The 23,124-nt window shown below is 39.9% G+C and overlaps 1 protein-coding gene across 1 annotated transcript; it reads right to left on the reverse strand.

Moving 5' to 3' along the window:
- tnfrsfa (tumor necrosis factor receptor superfamily, member a) lies at positions 1-21,209 on the reverse strand. The gene is made up of 10 exons (XM_063889193.1): positions 20,949-21,209; positions 11,348-11,516; positions 9,704-9,835; positions 4,943-5,054; positions 4,529-4,662; positions 4,350-4,442; positions 4,216-4,262; positions 3,583-3,873; positions 2,939-2,975; positions 1-2,382 (listed from the first exon to the last, which is right to left on the reverse strand). Exons 1-10 carry the CDS (start codon positions 20,979-20,981, stop codon positions 2,081-2,083), a joined length of 1,350 nt encoding a protein of 449 aa, XP_063745263.1. The 5' UTR covers positions 20,982-21,209; the 3' UTR covers positions 1-2,080.
- Between the last annotated feature and the right edge of the window lie 1,915 nt (positions 21,210-23,124).

The raw sequence follows: 23,124 nt of genomic DNA on the forward strand, positions 1-23,124 counted from the left end.
AACTGTACAACACATTTATTTGAAATTGACATAAAAACAGCTTTGATGTATTTGCATAATTTATATCTCAAATGTATGACAAGCAAACAATAACCAAGGGAGGAATCTTAATGGCAACGTTGGACAGAACGTTTTTACACAAGTCAAAGGAAGTTAATTGAACGGCTTAGGACTTGGAAACATGGAATATGTTAGATTAAAAACACAGAAATGATTTCAAAAAAAGAAAGACATGAACTGCCACAGAGAGAACCGAGGCACTGAAGCCTATCCACTGCTACGCTCCTCCAGGAAAGGCTGAGAGGAGTTTTAAAGAAAGAGGTGAAAGTGTGGGAGAATGATAAGTCAGAAGGTGTATACTGTAGGACCCCTAGAAATTGATGCTGGCTGTATTTTCATTGTCTGTCAATAGATGGCAGTGCCAGCACTGTAGCATCACTCTTCAGAAATAATATATAACTCTGTAACTCTTTCCTTTATACATGAGAGACTGCAGAAACCGGGCTAAATCTAGTTTAAAATGACACCACTTTAACAGCCAACTACTCCAGCTGCTGTTCTATATTTATTTTGGTTTGTTAATAAAGCTGAATATATACACATATACACTATGTGAGGCTTCAATGCTCTCTGGGCGATTGTATGTACAAGTGACAGAATAAGGAAATACATTTGAGCTTCTTAAATCCAGAGGAAGTTTCCTTCATTTAGTGTGAGTCTCACCAAGACTAAACAACCCTTACCTGCATGCTTCACAGCAGACATTTACAGAGGGACTATTTGTTCAGTCGGATTACGACTCAACAGGTCAACCAGCGTATTCAAAGATAACTCTAATTTGAAATGACATGTTGCGCATTAAGCCTCACGAAGGCCTCCACACTGCTGATGTGGTGTCTTCTGAAAAAATGGCACATGAAAAACGGACACATTGACAGTGTGGACCAGAGTACTCACCCTGAACGCCGGGCGGCAAGCAGAAACACAGTTCAACTAAACATGACACGTTTTAAACACCACTTGAGCATGTTTGATGTCAGTCATTTTACCCTGAAGTTAAAAACGCTATCACAACACGGACGGAGTGCGTACTGCAGGGTCGTTTGTTTTTACAATGGTATAAATAATGAATTTTAATTATTATTCATAAGAATAAATATGTCAATAAATAAAATGACCTTTGAAGTTCTCCAAGTTACATGGAAACATTATGGAAACATCAGACTAAACTACTGAAAGCTGTTCAAACAGAGACAGCTTGTGAAATTTCTGTTACAATGTCGTGTAAATGTGTAGTAACATGGAACATACAAAAGACAAAGATTGAAAACATTTCTCCAACGTGACTCCATCGTATAAAATCTATGAAAACACTTATCTCTTTTAACAGAATGAAATCTTGATAACTAAATACATTTAGATCATCGGATGGCACTGAAGAGGTAAAACGTATGATTAGTAAGGCTGCAAATAGACCACCATAACAACAGTTTCCTAACTCTGTCAGGAAAATGACCATGATCTGTTAACCCTAAATCTATAAAACTAAAGCATGATTGTAGTTTTAATCCTACATGTGCCAGAGGTCAGTGCATCAGAGAGGCACAGTATTAGCGACATAGCTAATGCCACTGCTACAAACCAGTGTATATCCTTGTCTCCAGGTGGTGATCTGTGAGACACACGCCCAGAAAGCGTTCAGTTTTTACGCATGTTGCTTCATTAGGGCCTAAAACATGCAGCCAATTTCTGCCTGTGGAAGCTGACGCCTTCATGCTAGTCTGCTCTTTGTTTAAATTTGACCACAACACATATTCTTCATTTTTCGTTATCGCACCTCTGCATTTGGCAAGTAGTCAACATCTTCAGAGCTCTGATAAATACGGCCCGACCTTCCCCTTTTTGTGTTTTTCTTTTTAAAAACTACTGGCTTCTGAATACATGGCCGGTCAGCCACAAAGAGGTAAGCCTGTTCATGAGACACAATGTCCAGAGACACGGTCTATGTGCTTTTTTAGTTTTTCTTGGATTAAGTACTTTTTCTGTTTACTTCATCTGCAGAACCCCGGCGTTTCAGTGCTCAGGGTGCGTCTGCGTGTTTGTAGTAGCGTCTTCTCAGGGCTGCGGAGGCGATGCTCTCGGCGGAGCGTCGCTGGTCCATGCTTAGCAGAGCATCCAGCAGGTCGTTGATGTCGGCTTTCAGTCCCTGCCTCTGCATCCAGTTCTTCAGCAGTTCATACACTTTGTCACTGGGGGCTCCGTTCTCCGAAATCCGAATGTGGTTGTCGCTGACTCCGATCATTCTGAAGAACTTGTTATGAATCCGCACATCCAGGTACTCGTCGAACAAATCAAAGCTCTTCTTCAGGGATTTCTCCGAGCCTATAGATAACAGATGGTGAGGCAGGAAGTGAGAACACAGAAACTTTGGAAATGTTTATATTGCATTTGTACTTGTTTGAGTTCTCTTACAATGGATGTATAAATCATTGTTGACACTAACTCACAATGAAATGCTTTGAAATCTCACACAGCGATTACTGCAAGGACACAGTGCTAACATTGTTCCTCTACAAGAACAATCAGGACATTTCAGGACTCCTCAGGGGATGCATACATGAAATGTTTAATGGAGGATCAAACAAATCTGTTAGGCTATGTCCTTCTTTAATTCAGCAAGAGAAAAACAAACGGCAGAAGAGAGACAGCATGTTCCAACGCCCGGAAGGCTCGGATGCGGCCTGACTGTCATGAGATTATTAATCTATCCAGCAGAAAATGTGGGATCTTGAAGAGATCCTGTTTATTTCACTTCCTTCTGGAATGACAAGAACTGTAAAATAAACTGTGCAGCGTTCTGAGTACAGCTGCTTCTTCAGTTGAGTTTAGAGGGGAGATCTCTCTCCTATCTATCTATCACCAGAATCTTATCTCTTACCTAGTAGTGGCACCAAGCGTTGTTGCAGAGGATCATCCTACAAAATAAAACACACAAATCCGGTTACATAGGCGAGTCATCAACAATCAGAAATCCTTTAGTAAATGAACATGTTCAGATAAAGAGAGAAATAAAACAGTATTAAATGAATAGGAAACCAAATGTCAAACAAATAAATACCAAATAAGTACACATTCAACATCAGTATTTTAATAAACTAAGCAGAAGATAACAAATAACAATTGGAATTTAGAATACAACACTAATTATTTGAGATTGTTCTGATGACTTAAAGTTGGACTCCTTTGTTTGCTTCTGTAACACAGTGACATCACTATGTAACACACGTCCTTATATTGGCTAGCGCTACAACACATTGTATTTGATAGGCTAAGGGGAGGGACAGCTCTAAGCGTTTGACCAATCACAACAGAGCCGTCCAGCTAACTGATCAGAGCAGACTGGGCTCTGGTTTCAGACAGAGGGGGAAAAGAGGGGCTGCAGCACAGGCAGTATGAGAAACATAAAGAGCTTTTTGAACATTAAAGCATGGAGACGTGTCCCAGTAGAGACACAACATATGAATATGAACCTAGAAGTGAGAGGAGTAGGAGGGACCCTTTAAGATTTATTTTCTCCCTCACCATGTCTGCAGGGGGCGGCCTGATAGCATCGGGGCTCTGGTGGGGGGTGTTTGGGGTGTTCCCAGAAGAAGCTGCTGTGGGCATGGCTGACAGGCTGGTCTGAGATGAGCTGGTGGTGTTTGGTAAACTGTCTCCCAGCCCCCGGTCCTCATCCTCCAGGGGAGGGGAGGCTTTGGTCATCCCGGCCTGGGTCTCCTGCAGCAGGGGCCGCGACTCAGGACGGGGCTCCTCTCCCTCCAGACCTGCGTTCTGATCGTTCTGTCTCTCCTCCGCTGTGGTTCCACTCTCGTCCTGCACAGAAAAAAAATAACAAATAAAATGAGATACACATTTATTAATCCCTGTGTGTTTAATAATGTTGAATTCATGCAGAGATAATAAAACATGAAAGTAACAGTGTGAATAAAAATAACAATTAGATACATCAAAACACAAAAGCTGAATTTACGTAGACAGATTTTAGTAAATCTAATTAGAAATGAATATGAATAAATAACAGTGTGGGCTGTTTCTACATGGGTTACATTGTTTAGCCTTGATTGTGATCTATAATAAATATAATCCATTGTGACAGCTAACACACAGGAGAGACACATATTAGAAGAATCAAACCAGAGCCAAACCATAACTTACAATAGGAATCTTCACAATTTCACTGGAATCACAGTGGCTCTTTGAACCTGTTTGAAGAGGACACACATCATTGGTACTACATCATTAATAACCAAACAGCATTGCAAAGGTCACAGCACACAATGTCAACTCACAGGGTATTTGACAGGAACGCTGCTTGAACCACAGCACAGCCAGTACAAGAATAATAAGAAAGAGGATGGCCAGGGAAACGCACACAGGAGTAACTGCAGGAATAAACAGACATACATCAGTGAGGGATTAGGTTTAAAAAACAAAGCTTGAGAATTAACATGAAGCCGTGGAGTCATACCGATGTCTGCTGAAGAAGCGGGGGTTGGTGAAGGAAGGGCAGGAGGTTTTTCAGTGGGGGACGGATCCCGTTTTCGGCACTCTGTATTAGAAAACGGGGTGCACTTCTTTACCTCCTCCTCCCCAACTTTACACCTGTCAATTAGTAGAAAGAAGTTGTAGTAAAACATACATAAAAAGCATAACCTTTGAGCTTCACGCTGATCCCCAAGAACTAGAGACCTGATGATTTTGATTCTGGTTTTTCTTAAAATCTGGAGTTGAATTTGAATTGGATAAATTGAGTGTTTAAGATTGAAATATGTCCTAAAGAGTCATTCTAATCTCCTCTTAACAGCTTAAACACTGAGCTAAAGAGATACACTAGAGGAGTAGAACTGAAAACTCTGTCAGGAGAGAAGTAAATGAGACTTACTTGGCACAACGTTTGCAGACTTCGCAGGCCTGATCCGGCACACAGAAGGTTCCTGGTCTACACTGGCACTGGGTGTCTGTGGTGGTGCTGCAGGACGCTGTTACAATCTCATCTGTGGAGAGAGAAGATGCCAGACAGATGAACACATGGCGGATAAGGATGTGAAATATCCGTACACAAACTAATTCAAATTAAACAGATGTTGTATACAGAAATAAAGCCAAGTACAAACTTCTTACTCATGAAATAACTTCTTTACAAAGGAGGTATTCGGGTTAAAATACACCATTCAAAGTCCTAAGGGATGTCATAAGTATAATCAGCTCATTCAGCATGCTGAATTGCACTTTTTAGATTATTATATTATCATAAAATATTGTATTATACTGTTTTTAATCACAAACTCACATTTAACGTTGTAGTCTGTCATCACTACTTATCAAAGTATTGGGTTGCATTTATATATTAGTAGTACTGCACTGCATCATATTATAAAAGCATATAATCTTATTATATGTACAAAAGTAACTTCTTACTATGAGTTTTAAATATATTAAGTATCGTAAACTGGAAAAAGTCAAGTAAAATACTGGTATGTAGTAAGCAGGCTGAGTAAGGTACTTATTCCACCACTCCATATTTAACAGCACATTAAATACAAATAAAGATATAAAACAATATGAAATGATGAGTGTAAACATACAGTATCTTGAGTAATATAAATCCTTTAAAAGAAAGCAGTGGAGTCCCAGCTCTAGCTCTGTTAAGCCTCTACAGAGCTGTCTAAGTAAATTCATAATAAACATGTGACCGTCGGCATGCCAACAATACTTGGGTCACATCTGAAGCAATTATGTGGGAGTTCTTTACCACCAAAAAGGGAGATAACTGGGTTTCCAATTATATCTTCCTCTTAGATGATATTCAGAGGATAATAAGGCATGTAGAATCTGGCATTCATTTATTCAATTAAGAGCTGGGAAGACAGTAACCCTAGCCCTTCAGATACGATCAAAATCAGAAACAACCTCCACAGGACGACCTTTGCAGAAATCTGAAGTCCATGCTTACCAGTCAGGATAAAGTGATGCAAAATGCAAGGACACTCCTGTCATTTTTCCAAATTAGTTGTCCAGATAATTATATTTTATGACCCTGTTCACCAACATGACGACATGTTCTGTCATTCTTTCCACAGGAGAGACTTTTCCCTGGATACAAAGTCCACAATTAGTCATCTGCCACCTTCATAAGGGAATCTGTAAGGTGTGTCAGGCTGTTTATGAGCTGAAGAAATGTGTATTTTATGGGGGGAGCTCTGTCGTCGTTCGTCTACATGTTAGACTAAGTATTTACTGTTCCCATCCAGACAGAGTAAAGAGAGTAAAAAGTGTGTACTCTCAGTCTGAGTTCATTCCTTGCATCTGTCCTGTCATTAATTGTGAGCGACTATCAGTGTAACGCTCACCTAAATGTAGCTGGGTAGAATGGGCCTGTAGATATAACAGCTGCTATGCTATGTAACACTATATATGGAATGACTTGATGGCTCACAGCAACAACTTGGATAGTATGAATATAAACACGTCTACAGAGCAGGGACCAAGCAGACTTGTGTGTTGGATATCAGTGTGCTTAATCCACTTTTTTGGTCCAAATGATGTTCAAAGAGCTGATATAACTATCTCAGAGTTTGTACTTTTGGTACATATTATAATTAACTGGTACCACTCCTGGTCTCCTGCCAGTGTTTTTTTGGGCTGGCTAGCGTCTGCACTCCCTGTTTACACCAACAAAGACGCCGCTATGAAGTTCCCCTGACTACTGCTTTACTGCTTCTCCTGCCAAATGATGGAGACAGTGGGTTTGATTGTCCTAATTTTAATGGTTAAATGATATAATGCAAATTTATTGAACATTTTTCCAATATTAAACTATTTATTTTGGGAAAGTTTTGTTCGTTTCTTACGACGGGGCGCGTGGACTCTTGGGGACAACCTCGTAAATCGCACGGCTGTTAAACTCTAAGCCCTGCAGCAAACTATAATCTCCCAGTGATTGTAGAACACATAAATATTTGAAAATAACAAGTCATGAACTGTGAAAATGTGTCACAAATAAACATTCTGAAATGTGTTCATACTTAAAAAGTGTTGAAGTTTCTCACAATGATTCCTTTGATTAAAAAATGATGTCTCCGTGCAGGAAAAGATTTATACAAAGACTTAAATAGTAGTTAAACAAAGCTGATGATATTGTTGAGTGACTAATTCTGCTCATTTTGTCACATTTGTTTGCCATTTAGTTAAATACATCAAGCTAGAAATAAAGCTGTGTTTATGTGTGTTGAGTTTCAATGCCAGAGGAGCCCTTTCACACACACACTGCAGCACCTTCTGCTTCCTCGCACTAAAAAAAGCACATTTCACATTAGACATGGACACAGTTTCTGTGTAGAGCCCGTTGTACTGATGCACAGAGCAACTGCTATTGTGGCTCAGCGAAGTGAAACATCATGTTTTTCAGTCTTGTCACAAAATGATGCTTAGAGATAATTGGGAAGTAACACAGAGAGGGTGGGCGCTTTATTTTTGGCTCCATTGAGCAAATATTGGAGATTAAAATTCGAGCATAATTGTGATTCAAGTGGTTCCCCTAGGTCTGCAAAGGGTAAAACAAAAATGCCAGAACTTTAAAATATAGCCTGAGTCCAGAAGCTCTCTTTTTTTGTCCAGCGCGCCAACCCGTGCAGTAACCTTGAGTACTTATATTTAAATAATTGATTATTTATTTATTTATTTCGTACATCATCTCTTAAATAAAAGAATACTAAAACATTAAACATTATTTTGGTTATAAATAAACTTGGTATCCTAATTAAAAAACAAATAAAGTTCCATAAAACAGTTTCAAACATCTTGACTCAACTAAAAATATTGAAATATGAAACATTGTTTTTGATAAAATTAATCTGCATAGCCCAACTTTAAATAGGAAAGTAAAACAACAGAAAAAAACTCCAATGAATAAAAACAACATAACTATTTGTTTCAATAATCACCATTTAAAAAATATTCAACATCATTTTTGCCCAAAAATAAACTGCATGCCCTATCTTTAAACAGGTAACCCAAAACAATTCAAAACAAACCCTCAATAGAGATAAAAAACACACAGAACTGGCAGCTGGTGTTTTGAGGCATACACTATTATTTCTTGATTATGTTATTCTTATTAAATTGGTGCTTTGTGTGTAGGGGGTGGGGAGGGTGGGGCTCAAAATCAGAGTCAAGTGTGTGTTCAGCCCGTCTGATTATGAAAAGCTTTCTCTCTGTACTTTGTGTCGAATCTAAGTAGTTCATCAAGTTGATCTAATTAGAATGATAGCTTTGTTCAGAATAAAAACCATGGTTATGTCACAGCTAAAATAACTCCACAACATTCATTATGAAGCTGTGTTTGAGAGATACAACATGCGGAACTATGGCTTAGAATGTTAAGAAAGCTAAGTTACAACATAAGCATAGCGCATGGTATTAATTTAAACTACTTCATGCATGTTTTTTCCCCAACAGGAAGTCCAGAGCATGGTTAAATCTTTAAAATGTAATTCAAATTTCCTTTGCCACGTTCCCTTTAGTTATTACATTGTGGTAAATAAGTTAAAACTGGAGCCAAACGCACAAAGCTCTATTTTAAAAGCCATGGAAAGAGCACACAAGACATCCTATGTAACAGGAGTCTCTTTTCTGTGGCTCCGTCCTTTCATCGGACACAAAGACGCACAGTGTGGGAGACAATGAGACGCAGCCACACCCAGTTCAGCCAGGTAGGACAGACACACAAGCAAATCTCCAGAGACGGGTAACATGGCCACATTCAGCCCCTGAAACAAAACAACAAAGACACGCCCTGCTGCTCTGTAACATCACAAGATCACATTTTCAGAGTGGATCTGAAAGGAGGGGGCGCAGACAAAAAGGTATTAACTTTCCCCGACAATAAATCTTTGAAGAACTGCATAAAGGGCAGGGCTATAGGAATTAAAGGGCAAGTCATTTATATGTCATTTCATTTATAATTATCTTTTACTTTTAACTACCTGTGACTCATTTTGATTGGACAAACCTATTGCCCGATTAAATCTGACAAGACATACAATGTAGTTGTTCGTAAACATATAATTAAAGTACAGTGCTCACATTAAAATACACACATTTTATATTTTTCTACACAAACGGACACTAAACGATTAGTGGACTACTAGGTACGTCAATTTCAAAGTAATAACACACAATTTAAGTAATGGATTAGTCGTAAAGTCATTTTCTCGCAACTAAAAGGCTTGTATTTAGTCAAGCTTTAAGTTGTTCTTTAGACAAACAAACACATCTGAAAACAAACACTACGCCTCTTAGGAACTTTTTTTTTTATTTTCCTATAATAGCTAAAGGTTTTTGGGACCAAACAATAATCGATTAATCAATACAATAATTAATTGACATCTGTTTGATAAATTAAATATGTGACTTGCTTCACTATTTGCGTTTAAATGTGTGGAAAAAGGATCCAATTGATTTGATCATGCATTTGCATATCCAAATCTTGGCAAATTTTAAATAAAAAGCTGAAAGAAAAAAAGCAAAAAAAAATAGCAAGGAAAATTATTTATATCATTTCTAACTCATCCACTCATACTGATGACTGAATAAAGGTCCTGATTTGCTGAACTCCATGTGGTGATGCAAAGGATGTGGTCACCTGAGCGGCAGTGGGTGCAGGGCAGGCAGCGGTTCATCCCGTTGGAGTGCTCCGTGTACGTCTGTCCGTGCTCACAGGAAACACACGTTCCCTGTTCCTCGTCTCTTTCACATCCTTTCTGCACAAAGGTTCCTGCAAATAATAAAATACAAGCAAAAGCTCATCTGGTTAATCAACCCAAAGTACAGGCAGTGAAAGTCCAGGGAATGTCTTCTATCTATCTAAATCTCATTATTGTGATGTGACAGAATCAGGCTGCCTTTTAGCTTTCGGCGGGAGCTTTGGGATATGAAAGCTCATAAAACAGAAACCAATGTGGCATTCTGGTTTTCCGACTAGTAACTCATGTTTGCCAGCTTTCTAATGTCTTGTGTTTTTTATATTTTTGATGTTGGGTTGTGTTTGTTCTGTTTTGTAATAATAAGAAATGCATTTGTAATGCAATCCATATGAACTCCAGCTTTACTACAGAGTATAAATGACTTGCACTCAAATACTCATTATTGCATGATGTTGCTTGGATGTCCACATTTCACGGGGACTAGAAGAAGAAGAGAGAACAATTCACTGAATTACACAGTGATCCCCCCCTCTGGTCAACTGTCATGCTCTGGATTTTTATACTCAGTTCATGCATCCCGTGTGTTTCCAGGGTTTATCTGATGCACCAATGGAACAAAGACACAGTTGAATATGCCACGGGGAGCAAAGATATATAGGGTTGAACGTAATCTTAATTGTGTGGTATTGAGAAGTATGCAATACAACAGAATCATAAAACACAAGAGCATAAAAAACGTTCTACAGGTCACAACCAAGCAGTGCTGCTCTGTTTTATCAGTGAACATCTATTAATATCTCTCACCCATAAATAACAACACTTTGTCTCTTTCTTGTTACAAACAGCTGATTTTCTAAAGGCCTAATTTCAATTTTTATGCCACACATGTGTAGGCCTAAAGGTCTACTTACTCAAACTGATAAAAAAATCACATGATAAAAGTAACCTTAAGTCAATAAATATTTTGGAATTCAAACATCTTGCAGATATAATTTGATGAACGGTCATGTGTTTTGGAAATGAAGCACTAGTTTATAATATGACTGTGAACCAGAGTAGATCAAATACAATTATTTCTTAGAATTTCTTAAATTCAGATTGGCAAATGAAATAACTCAATCAGCTAGAAACCTCATGCAGCAATGGCATCTTAGTTAAATACGTTTGAAAATTAAGCAAATTCCTACAGAATCAATTAAGATGGTTTGTACCTTAACAAATTGTGACTTAAAAATAACCTCCCCTGCATAATTTCCACTTTCCCTTCACATCCCACTGATCGGTGGGAGCAGTTCCTCGCCACCATGCATTCTTTCCAGACCATGCGGTGGATATTTGAAACTCATTTAGTATACATTTCAGGTTTTGACTTTTTCACACTAAATGCCATTTAAATGTTAGCTCTAGTCAGTTGTGGAGTGGCAGCCCGTGTTTGATGATACAGGAAACAATGAAAGCGTGTTGATCAAAGGGAGTTTAAAGCTGACGTCCTGATACAGGCCCCGCATTCCACATGTGTTTGGCTGCATGTAACTGGAGATGCACTGTCTACTGTATATCCCTCTTAATGTGCTTCTCCTTACCAGCCTGGCAGTTGAGGCAGCAGAGTCCCTGGTGGAGGTACTGCTCGTTCTCCACACATGTCCTGTGCCGTCTGAGGGTGAGGTTTTTGTAATCATCGCCGGACCACTGAGCGGCTGGAGGTTCTGCTGCGTGACAAACCAGCCCGACGAGGAGCACTGCCGCAAACACCTGAATCATCAGGGAGAAGAAGAACGGAATAGTGCATTAGTTTTGTGTAACCAGTGGAACACGTTACATAAAGGACAGTAAAGAGGGGAGTTCATCTTCATAGGAAGCCTTGTGTGAGCAATCTACAACTTAATTCGAACCATCTGATCCGAACATCTGCCGTGGGAAAGCAATTACGGGAGCCGAGCAGCTGGTCTGAAGTGGAGTCAAAACAACCGTGATGCAGAGCTATACCCTAACTATGCGGCGACACAGGCAACCCTAACTTCATTATTCTATTATCTGTTTTTATGTAGGAGGCGTTTAAAAAGCAGAGGCTCTAAGCAGCAAGGGAGTTGATAAGGAATCTCAGCTATCACCAGCACGGTGCCCGTATCAAATGTGATACCAAAAATCTATTCATGCCCTGGATAATAACAGGCTTGTATAGGTGGGGTACCGAGAAGAATACGGCCGAACACTTTAGCGTGGCCCCCAGGCGCTGGTGTTTATTCACACGCTTTTCACCATGTCAATGTGAGAAGGCCTTATTCATTGGCAAACAACACACTTTAGTGGCTCTACTTCAAATGACCCACATTCTCAAACCCCGGCTCTTTGAATGCCACGACATGTGACACCGCCGTGAAGCGCCTCCAACGCAACGCGACACCTCCTGGGGTAAACGAGAGGCCTAGATTTGGAGGTTTTGTCTCTCCTGTGCCACACCCCCCCCTCCCTCCCATCTACCCCGTCCACCAGAATGAACAGGTTAGGGTGGAGAGGGCCGGATAGAGAGGGAGAAAAGGGAAGGATCATTTCAAAGTGAGAAACTGAAGACAGCCCGCTGAAGATGTTCTGCAGGGAATTGGTTGTCTAAAAAAGACAGTGTGGGAGAATGGGAGGAATAAAGACTGAGAACAGATAAACAGAGGTGGGGAAAGAGTGGAGAGCGACTCCTGATGCTAGACTTGGCTCTCTGGAGGGCCGCCATGCCTTGTTGTTCAAAAGAACTTTCCCCTCTCCCTCTCTCCCTGCCTTCTTCCTCTCCCTGCGCTCACGTCAGACTTTCCAAAGACGCTGAGAGCTAGACGTGGAGGGGCAGACGGCCGGCAGAGCAGTCACAATCACACCATTTAGATCTATCCAAACATTCTGGAGAGAGGGGGACAGAAGAGAGAAGGAAAAGGGGAGGGAGATAAAATGAGAGGGGAGGACTAACAGCTTGCATGACACAGGGCGAGTATTTAGAGTTGAATACACTATGTGTCTGACTGCGGGGTGGGGGGATGTAAAGAGACATGGGCTCGGAGAAAGAGTAAGTGGAAGGCCGTGTGAAAAGGCAAGAGAGAAAGAGCTGCGTATGAGAGCATGCGCACGGCAACAGTGGAAAGAAAAGATGGGGAAAGAATGAGCTGCTCTTTAGGTAATCCTACACGTCTACAGAGCAGAATGTGACATTGCACTGAAGGTCCAAAAGTTAAATAATACAGCAGTTAGAAGGTAATAAATCCCTATTGCCAATCAAAACCTCAACATAGAAGAACTCGGGTGTCTTTGACGGTTCATAGACAGCAGAGATGACATCATCTCCAGTCTTTGTTCATTCCAGGCCGGTGATTCAAAACCCTCCCAGGTGCAGCTGCCCTCACAAGCTAACCTGGCAGACTCAGCAGCTCAAGGTTTGCTATGCAGAAGGTACAGTAGCATTTTACAAAAGAAGCAGGGCGGCACCTACCAGCATATTTTATCTATATCTATCACCCTGCGGACTCATTTATTGAGGATTTGTTTTGTCTTGAAAATGTAAAACTCCCCCCCCAAAAAATGGACTATTACCTTTGTGTTGGGCATCTCAAGAATTAATCAACTACTTCCTTTAGCTCACAAGAGAAAGAAACCAGTCTGTCCCCATCTTAAGAGTGGTTAAAATAGTTGTTTATAAAACAGCAGAGAATTGAAAAACACTCAAACTTAAATCTTAATCCCGCTGTGTGGTATTTCTTAAAAACACCACCTGCAGACAAGGAAGAAACGCCATCACCATGTGTCCACAATAATAGCCTTTAGCTGCTGAACTACATGGATATAAATGAACATAAACACTATGGGCAGCCACAATGCAGCATAGCTTTACCTCTGGAACCAAGCTAAAGGAGTGACCATAACCTCAATGTCGAAAGCCCTCCAAACCCACAATCCCTGGAACCTCTCCAAGCACAGGCTGAAGTGGTTCAGTCCACTTCACAGCCTTTCGTCCTGTACAGTGGGCTTGGCTGCAGACTATCTGGTTAAACAACATCCTATTGTCATGCTTCCCATCTGTATGCAAGTTAAACTAATAAAAACTGGGAATACAATAATGACAGCCCCTCTGTTTTTGCGACGGTAGCTTCCCTCCACTTCCTCTGAACACCCTGGGTTCTTCCGACTCGCCCTGGCACAAACACTACACATGCAATGTTCACCGAAAATGCATTTGTGAATAAATGACAGGACATCCTTTCAGCTGACCTGGGTTATCAATGGGCCATTTAGAGGGCTGCGATCACTCCATTCCCCTGAGGGAATTATAGTGAACTGCATTGCAAAAAATAAAGGGCACAACATGCAATGAACTCTAGCACACACGCAGATACAATGCACACAAATCTACACTTATTTCTTTCACATTGGACGGATGATTTCAATCATAGCTGGTAAGAAACAACATGCTGTACCTCATTAGAACTCCTGTATTCGGACCCGACTCTCCATATCATGCTCTTCTTATTAGTCAACTCTTTTCAGGACAATTACAGGACGATCAGGATAGTAATTACATCCATAATCTCAGTCATCATGATAAAGAGGAAAGACTTTCATTTAAGTTAACATATTACAAAGGTTTTTTAAAGAAAAATATAGTATGAGGGCGATAACGTCACTTCCCCGCCCACTTTCCGGTGAAAATATTGCATTAGAGCGAAGCGGAAAATAATAGTTTGTTCATGTCTTCAAGCTGCCGAGTCATATATTGCACCTCGAACAACAAATAAATCCAGACTCCCGGTTTCTTTACTTCCTCTCCAAAAAAAAAGGAGTGTAAAATAAACAATGTAATTCAGAAATCTCAGTTTCAGTGTAAGCCTGCAAAACCCTGATTACTACGAATGAGGATGGTAGAACAAAGATGAAAAATATGCATCAATGCTTGCTTTTGGAAATTGTTTTTATCCAGAAACCCATTGACATGCATTTAGTAATTGTATGAAAATATCAAAGTAACTGCAAGCAGGTTACGCTTGAATTGTTTCAACATTTAGAAAATAATTGACGATTGCGTTTCTGTTGGGAGAAGAACAGTGATTTAATAAGGTCTAGATTCCACAGTGTATGAGTGTTGATGATGGTAGAATAGACATAGAAAATATGCATCATGTTACTTATTTGTTCAGTCCATATAAAATGTGTCTGTGAATTGTTGATCTGAGTGAAATGGGATTTAAATCTCTGGATTGTACTTGGTCAGCAGCTGGAGCCTGGATATCTTACACAGATCATCAACCATCCATTACTACTTCTTTTCACATTATCATGATGTTCCTTCAGCACATACAAGCCTAAAAGGTTGTAACAAACATGTTTTGGAACGTTTTTTGCACGCCAGTGACTTATATGACACTTACATAACATTTTAAAAAGGTCAACCTCTGACATTTAGCCGATTACACTTATGTACAAACCACAGCTCAATCTTTATCAAACATGGCCTCTCACAAAAACATGAGAGAGAAACGATGACACTAATTAATAAAATCACCATTTGGCAATTAATAGCATTTCTAAAGCCAAGAACGAATCCAGGTCAATATTTCATGGGATTCATCATTACCTTAACTGCTAAATTGTCTTGTCTTATTGAATCAATCATTTCTTATTTGAACTGTCACAAAAGTATTCCGATGGATCTTTGAACCAAAAGGAACAGATTAAGTTAGTTTTGAACATTAGGTTAGCATGAAAATACCAAACATAAAATCCCAGCCCAGCAGCCAATCTCCCCTCTAATATCATTAGTGTATCAGTGAAAAAAAGTCCAATATTAGGTTGGTTTTTTAACCTTAGTCTAATTTAACCAGCATGCGCCAACTTATCATTTAAGAGGAGACATGAAATACAATTTTTGCTGAATTAAACTTTAATTTTATTTAGGCAATATGTACTCTGCCGTGTTTGAAGGGACTGTTGTGTAATGTGCAGCTCAATGCCGTCAAGGCTGACCTTGACAAGACAGTGAGAGCATTTTCCTCCACAGATAGGCATGCCAGCAGGGCACCATGCCTGACTTTCCTTAAGTGATGAATTACACTGGCATGCTGTCTTAAATGATGAGGGAAAGTGCGGCCCAGCAAGCATCAAGAGAAGAAGTCTGACACCTGCTCCAGAACTGTGAAACCATCCTTCAGTTCAGCCAAGCTCGGCTACATTTATCATTATAGGATTCAAGAAAGGACTTATTGTCATATGCACCATCGCTTACACATAGCTCCTCCAACAATGCAACACACAATAAAGTACAAGAAAAGTTGTGCAAGAGACACAAGGGTGTACGTAAAACACAGAAACAACAAGAAAGCGGAATGATATGAAATGAGGAGGATAGCTTTCAAGTCACTTTGAAGCAGTTAGGAAAGAAAGAGCTCACAGTGTGCAAACAGCATTGTCAAACCACAACCACACACACACACACACACACACACACACACACACACACACACACACACACACACACACACACACACACACACACACACACACACACACACACACACACACACACACACACACACACACACACACACACACACACACACACACACACACACACACACACACACACACACACACACACACACACACACACACACAGTGGGAGCGTGTGAAAAGTGGCGGCCCCCTCCTCTCAGGGAGCACAGGAAGCTCGAGACAATACAGAGGCTTCATGCAGGGTTCAGCTCCAAACTGTTCCATCCACAGCAGCCGGCCTCAGAGCAGGGCCCGCCACCTGATTGGACCCACAACATATCCGCTACGGCTGGATATTTATAACTCAGGGAAGCAGCAGTTCCACGACACAAATTCTTGAGTTTCCTCAGGAGGTATGCTTCACTGATTACACCAGTGACAGTGTGTCAAAAGCAGGTTAGCTGACATTCACCTTCAGGGAGAAAAAAACAGCGTGTGATGACGACAGTTACCGTGAATTCCCCCACAGTCGTCGCAGAACTGACTGAAATGACTGACACGCTGACGTTGATTTTGACTGCATAATATTATTGTTTTGATGTACGAAAGAGACAGGGCTTCTGAGAGTTTGCAGAGTTTAAAAGTTGTGAGCAGGTGCAGCGTGACACACATTTTCCAATTTGTTTGTGTTGAGAGGTCGAGTTGGTCTCTAGTGTGTTTTTTTAAGGCTTGGCTGCTGAGCTCATACAAGCGCACAACATCATGGTGAGTCACACGGCATTTTGTTCAGGGACAGAGAAATTGAACATCAATCCACAAATTGAATTTAGAGATGTGTGTGCAGCAGGGCTTTTAACTTAGCCTTTTCAAATTCTGATTAGGGATCTTCAGGGAGAAGCTGAGCGGCGACTCATAAGACAACCCCAGGAGGGTGAGAATGAAAAGAGCAGGACCGGATGACTAATAGATTAAAGTATGTGCAGGAATCCATCACCTCGCTCTGGAGACAATCACATTAGCTCCATTAAAGCTTGTCTTTGTGTTAAAAGGAAAAAAAGTGCATGGAGCGGCGGCAGTTTATAGCCTTCTCTATAAACACATCGCAGCAAAAATGTAGAATATGTGGCTGCTGAAGCAGGTCAACAAGGATTAAAGTGACCATCAATAGCTGGAATTTATGTGGGATTTATGTCTTTGTAAACAGAACTCCATTCTCCGGACAAAGGTTGAGTTTGTGCTAAGACTTTTAAACTTGTGTAATAATCTGCTCATTCATCCAGGAGAGCAGGAAATCAGGGCATAAACTTTAAGCCACTCCAGCTTAGTTTTATGAACCATTTAAGGTGCACTAAATATCTGCTGTACATAGCAGCTTAGAGCTTTAAATTATTATACATTTAGTCAGCAGGTTATTAATAATTCAACTCCCTTTAAGCCAAAATCTTCACATGTTGCTACTTCTTAATCTAAATATTCACAAGTGTTGTATTAAAGTATATTGCATTTTTTTGGACTGTTATTTGAATGAAAACAAGCAATTTAAAAATATCAACTTGATTTGGAAAATAAAGGCATTTTTTTCTATTCTCTGACACTTCATTAAACACTTGATTAATGGATAATAAAAAGGAATTGCTTATGGCAGTGCAATCTTTTTCAGGTCTGAATGCCTTAATAAGGGCTGAATTTGGATTATAATTTAATCAAATGATTGCTTTCTTGATAAAAGGCGTGTTTGTTAGGTATACAACTCTTCCAATATGCGGTAAAATGTGCATTACATCTCTTTTATTCAACAAACTGCCCGTTAAGTCTATTCAATGTCTTACATTATTTTTAAAAATACATGAACCACAATTTCTCAGTGACATCTGCAAACATTTTCTTTCTTCCTTTAAAAACCCAGAGATATAGTTTTCAGTGACGTAAAACAGAACAGTAGCCAAGCTTCACATGGAAACAGTTGGTACCAGGCAGAAGATGTCTGCAGTATTATTTTCAAAAGTGACTGAATATAAATCAATTGTAAAAATAATTGAAGATTGACTGACATATTGTTTTAGCTCTTCTGAAAATGCCCACATTTGCAATTAGGGAGAAAAGCATAACAGGTTTGTAACAGTGACTTTTTACTCCGTTATGATTTTCTTTTTTTAAACTAAAGTATAAATACAATGCTTTCACATAGTGTAATGCCAACGTATAAAAGAGACTCCTATATTACTGTACCCAGAGAACAAAGAAGCAAACACTTGGACACGTCATAACATGCCCTCCAGTGATAATTATTCTCTTGTTTTAAAACATTGTAAAACAGGTATTATACAAACAGCGCAAAAAAGAAAAAAAAAAAGCGGCTAAAAATATCTTTGCAGCCCTTAGCAAACCACAAACATCCACTTCCATAATGTCCTCTAAGAGGATAGTAAACCCATGTGATCTGACCCGTCAGATGACTTGCGTACACATGGGAGAGCTGTGAGACTCAAAGTCCTTCTCAGTGTGTGTGAATTAGTTGCTATTTGGTTCTAAAAACATAACAGGCATAATCTGTTTATTCTCCCCACTTATCTCAGAGCAGGACCATTCATGTGTGAGCGCTGACTTGCCTCTGTTGGTATGCATTACACGTGAAGGCCGCACCTGAACAGGTGGCACTCCCTAAGTGAGTCAGCAGGTCTTTGATACCTCTGCAATGATTCACATTAATAATGACGACAGCAACAGCAGGTTCCTTCAGAATAATCAATCGACCAACAATAAGACATCGCTCAATGTGACCGTTCTCCAGAATAAATCCCAGTGACAGGCGAACATAAAAGGGGGCACAGCCACCTGGTATCCGACAGTGACTTTGTTGCACCACATTGCATCATTCAGTGTCTATGCAGCCTCTCTAAGCCACAGGCTCCGTTTCAACTGTTCACATGGTCACTGAGCGAAGCAGCACTAAGCAAAAGTTACAGTATTATAGTAGAGTGGCCCATTTGTTGACCACTGCTCTGCCCCCAGAGACAGAGCTTGGCCTCCACTTGTCCCAGATGTCAGACCTGCCCTTGTCTGTGTTGTCCTCAGAGACATGGAGGGATATTTCCTGTGTGAACCCACACCCAAACACACACAGTAAGCAATCACAGATAACAATCTAGCGAACATTTGCACGGGCATGACGACCCTCAGAAGTAAATTGATGCCCCTAATATCAGCATATCTGTGTACTCTTAGACAGGAAGTTTACTGGACGCCCAGGCACGTACACTCACAATTTGAAGGGGGGGGGGGGATTAGAGCGGGAGGAATGGGGGTGGATATAGGAGGTGGGGGGGCGAGGTTTCTCCATAGTCCCTTAGCAACAAGGCCTGCTGGCGAGGCCTCCAGAATGTACTGTGGTTTACAGAAGAGATAAACATTGACTTTGCCACCCGGAGAAGTAAATCTGATTTCAGTAATGGAACACTGCGTGACTTAAAACACAGATCAGACAACGCAGAAAACAAACGTTAAAGCTCTAGGCCCATCAGCAGATGTTACATTCTACTTTAACGGCGACACATGCAGTGAGCACACATACAGTAGGCATTATGGGATGAAATGCCACAACATTGCAGCTTAATGGCTAACACTGCTGCTCTTATCAACCACAAAAGCGGCCAAGCCTTCATTTGCTCTGTCATTAAGATCTGTGATTCATTTTCCATTTCCTATCTCACACTGGAAAGTATTCAAAGGGAACCCAGCCACATACAAATAAATCACATATTGTACATTAATCCAAAGAACCATTAAGGAATTGGCCTCACTTTAAGGCTTTACATTACAGTATTTATAGTGTCAGGCTTTAGTGCTGCACACAGATGGAAAAAACAACAGGCGAGGAATGAAAAGACGTCTCTGTGAGGGACTGAGAGTGGAAGAAAGCTGACTGGAAAAACTGTTGAGGGAACTTAGTGACTTTAATTGACTAACTGGCAAGGTAAGTTATTGGCTTTTCTAGGGTCAAACTGATTACAGCTTTAGACATGTCTCTGTAACCCGTGCCTCTCAACACACTCTTCACACAATTTGATTTAAAGCTAGCTAGAGCAAAAGTTCACTGCTCACAGGCATAGCTGCAGTGTACTTATTAATAGTTAGCATATAGGGCCAGCTACATCCGCTGTGACAGACCCGCACAGCCATCAATGTCTGAACAATATGACCACATGATGTCCAACACAGATGGTGGCTGTAATATTAAAGCTGGGGGGACAGAGTGAATAATGCAGCACATGTACTTAAACCAGACACAGGAGCCAATACGCTCCAATTAGTCTATTCTTTACAGAAATAAACCCTTTAATCAAAAGCAAACACAATGTTGCTTCCTGTGAATGCGCTATTGGGACAATGCAGGGGCTTGTTTCATCTTCAACAAGTTCACAGGCCTGGCGGTGATTTGTGGTCCCATGTGAACAGCAGAGCTTCCCAAAAAAAGTCACAGTTTTACTGGCCTAGGAGTCATTTTAATGAGACAGTCGGTATATATATTTTATTAGAACCCTTCTGACGTCCCAGCGACAATTTGAAGCAATGTTATTCGCATTATTCGATAAATAATGGAACTGTAAGTTAAGCGAGTACAATACTAAAATATATAAGTTAAAGACATATTATTAACACTTGTGAAAAAAGACAAATTCATACAACTAATTGCTCAGAGGGGGGGATATTTTCGTGTATACTTACACACAGTTTCCCGACCACCGGATCTAACTTCATCTTGGGAACTTCGAGATGAGAGGAAATCCCGGCGGCGACTTCGCGTTACAAACCAAGCAGTTTAAAGTGTCTCAAAAGCACAATTATAGTAAAAAAAACGAAACAACAACACAAGTCCAGCTTTAAAGCTATCCGTCGCCCGCTTTCTTTCATGAGTTTACTCGGCTCTGACAAAACTTCAGACCATTTTTCGGGGAGCTCAGCAGACACGGTCTGAGCACCACTGCTGGCTCTTTTTTTTTTGCCCTGGAACTGGGTGCGACGTCAGAGTTTCCATCAGCCAATCATAGCGCTGCACCTTGAATATTAATGAGGTTTTCCGCAGAGGTAGGAGTACTCTTTAGAAAAAGTAAAACTTCCAACAAGTTCTTAACTAAGAACCCTGTGGCCCAAATTTACGCAGGTAATGTACTTTTTACTCCACTTTGTTATTGTACAGATGTCCATTGAAAGCTGTACCTTCTAATGTGTTGCTTTTAAATGGTTTTACCCGTTACAGTTAATTAGGGCCCGAGCACAAAATGTGTTATTATTAATTGTTCCTTTATGTTTTATGAAAATCCACCCATTACTAAATATAAATAAGCCATCTAAAAGGCACTTTCATTAGCTGGAAAATGCATCGACCTCTTGAGAGTAGGCTTTGATTTATAGAAGAGGCAGCAAATGCTGTAGATTTAACCACCCTATAAAGCAAATACAATCAGTATATTCTTAAACATTTAGTGCAGTACATACAACATACACATTAAACCAGCAGTAATATTTTAAAACATCATAATTAATACATACAATGCAATCAAAATGTTATTTATTTAAGTCCAAAAATATATGAACACTAATTAGATAAGTAGTTTATATGCAAAAGACGAATTACTGAATAGACAAGGAGATCCAAAAACTTTTTTTTTTATGTAAAACTGTAAAAATGATGAATAAATAAGTATTAAAAAAGTACTAAAAAGGTAATTATTAAATGAAGTACAAGCACCTCTAAATGGTACTTTAGTACAACACTTTAGCAAACGTACTTCCCACTACTAGTTTTATATGTGGATTGAACATTTCAGCACAGATTTCTTTAAATGTAAACAGGCTTCAAATTGTAATGGTGCTTGAACTACATTGAATAATCAGTAACTCACTCCAACAACTATAGTCATTAACTAGCCTATGCAATGTGTGACTAACTAGTAATAACTAACTCATGTGCAACAAGATGAAGCACTCGTGTTACTACAATTACTGTCAGATTGTTGAGTGGAGACACTTTATGGGTTTAAAGCAGTTGTTGTTAGTTAAATCTTATTTTTTGCACTTTAAGAACTTTAAAGTATATATTAAGGAAGTCAATGGCTATTCAGTGACACCATAACATTATTCCACTGTTTCTACTAGACTATATCAAACAGCAAACATCCTCTCAAATGTGGTTCCTGCTGACAAAATCTTATCTAAAGTGTGTCTGAAGCCTGTCTGTCCAGGGAGGAGAAAGCGGAAGTAATTTGGGCAGTCCTACACTACACCATGCCAGTATAATTAGCAAAACAAACCAACAAATAAACAAGCCAAATAACTATAAATAAATACGATGCAAGCCGCTGAGTCAGACAGTGGCGTGATGAAAAAGGATTGAGCAATATCTGGACATGTAGAGTAAATGCTGTCTGTCTCAATCAGTCACCAGTTTAGAAAACCATGTGTTATGAAATCTAGGCAGGCTTCATATATATCTTGTGACCAAAGTCATGATAGTGAGGGGGACGGGGAACCTAGGGAAGGTTGCTTTATTGTAATGAGTGTGTCATCTAGTATGGCAAAATGTCTGTGAATGTTAATCAAAACTTTGATTTGGCCATCAGAGATGCTGTTTTTTTAATAGAGTATCTTAAAATAAGAGATGACCTCAGTTTACCAGCTTAACATCTAAGAAAAACCCTGATGTGGTAGTTCTCACGCCACTGTGTTGTTTACGCACAGTACACTGCTGAGAGAATCCACAATAATCCAACTTTAAGCTCTAAAAAAATACTGTGAGGAAAAAGAAAAAGTTATTATTGTGTTTGGAGCTTAAAAGAAGCAGTGAATAACACACATATTAAAGAACATGTTGTTTGCATTGGAAGAAGATGATCACACAATC

The sequence above is a fragment of the Eleginops maclovinus genome, chromosome 8, assembly GCF_036324505.1.
Source record: "Eleginops maclovinus isolate JMC-PN-2008 ecotype Puerto Natales chromosome 8, JC_Emac_rtc_rv5, whole genome shotgun sequence".
NCBI lineage: Eukaryota > Metazoa > Chordata > Actinopteri > Perciformes > Eleginopidae > Eleginops > Eleginops maclovinus.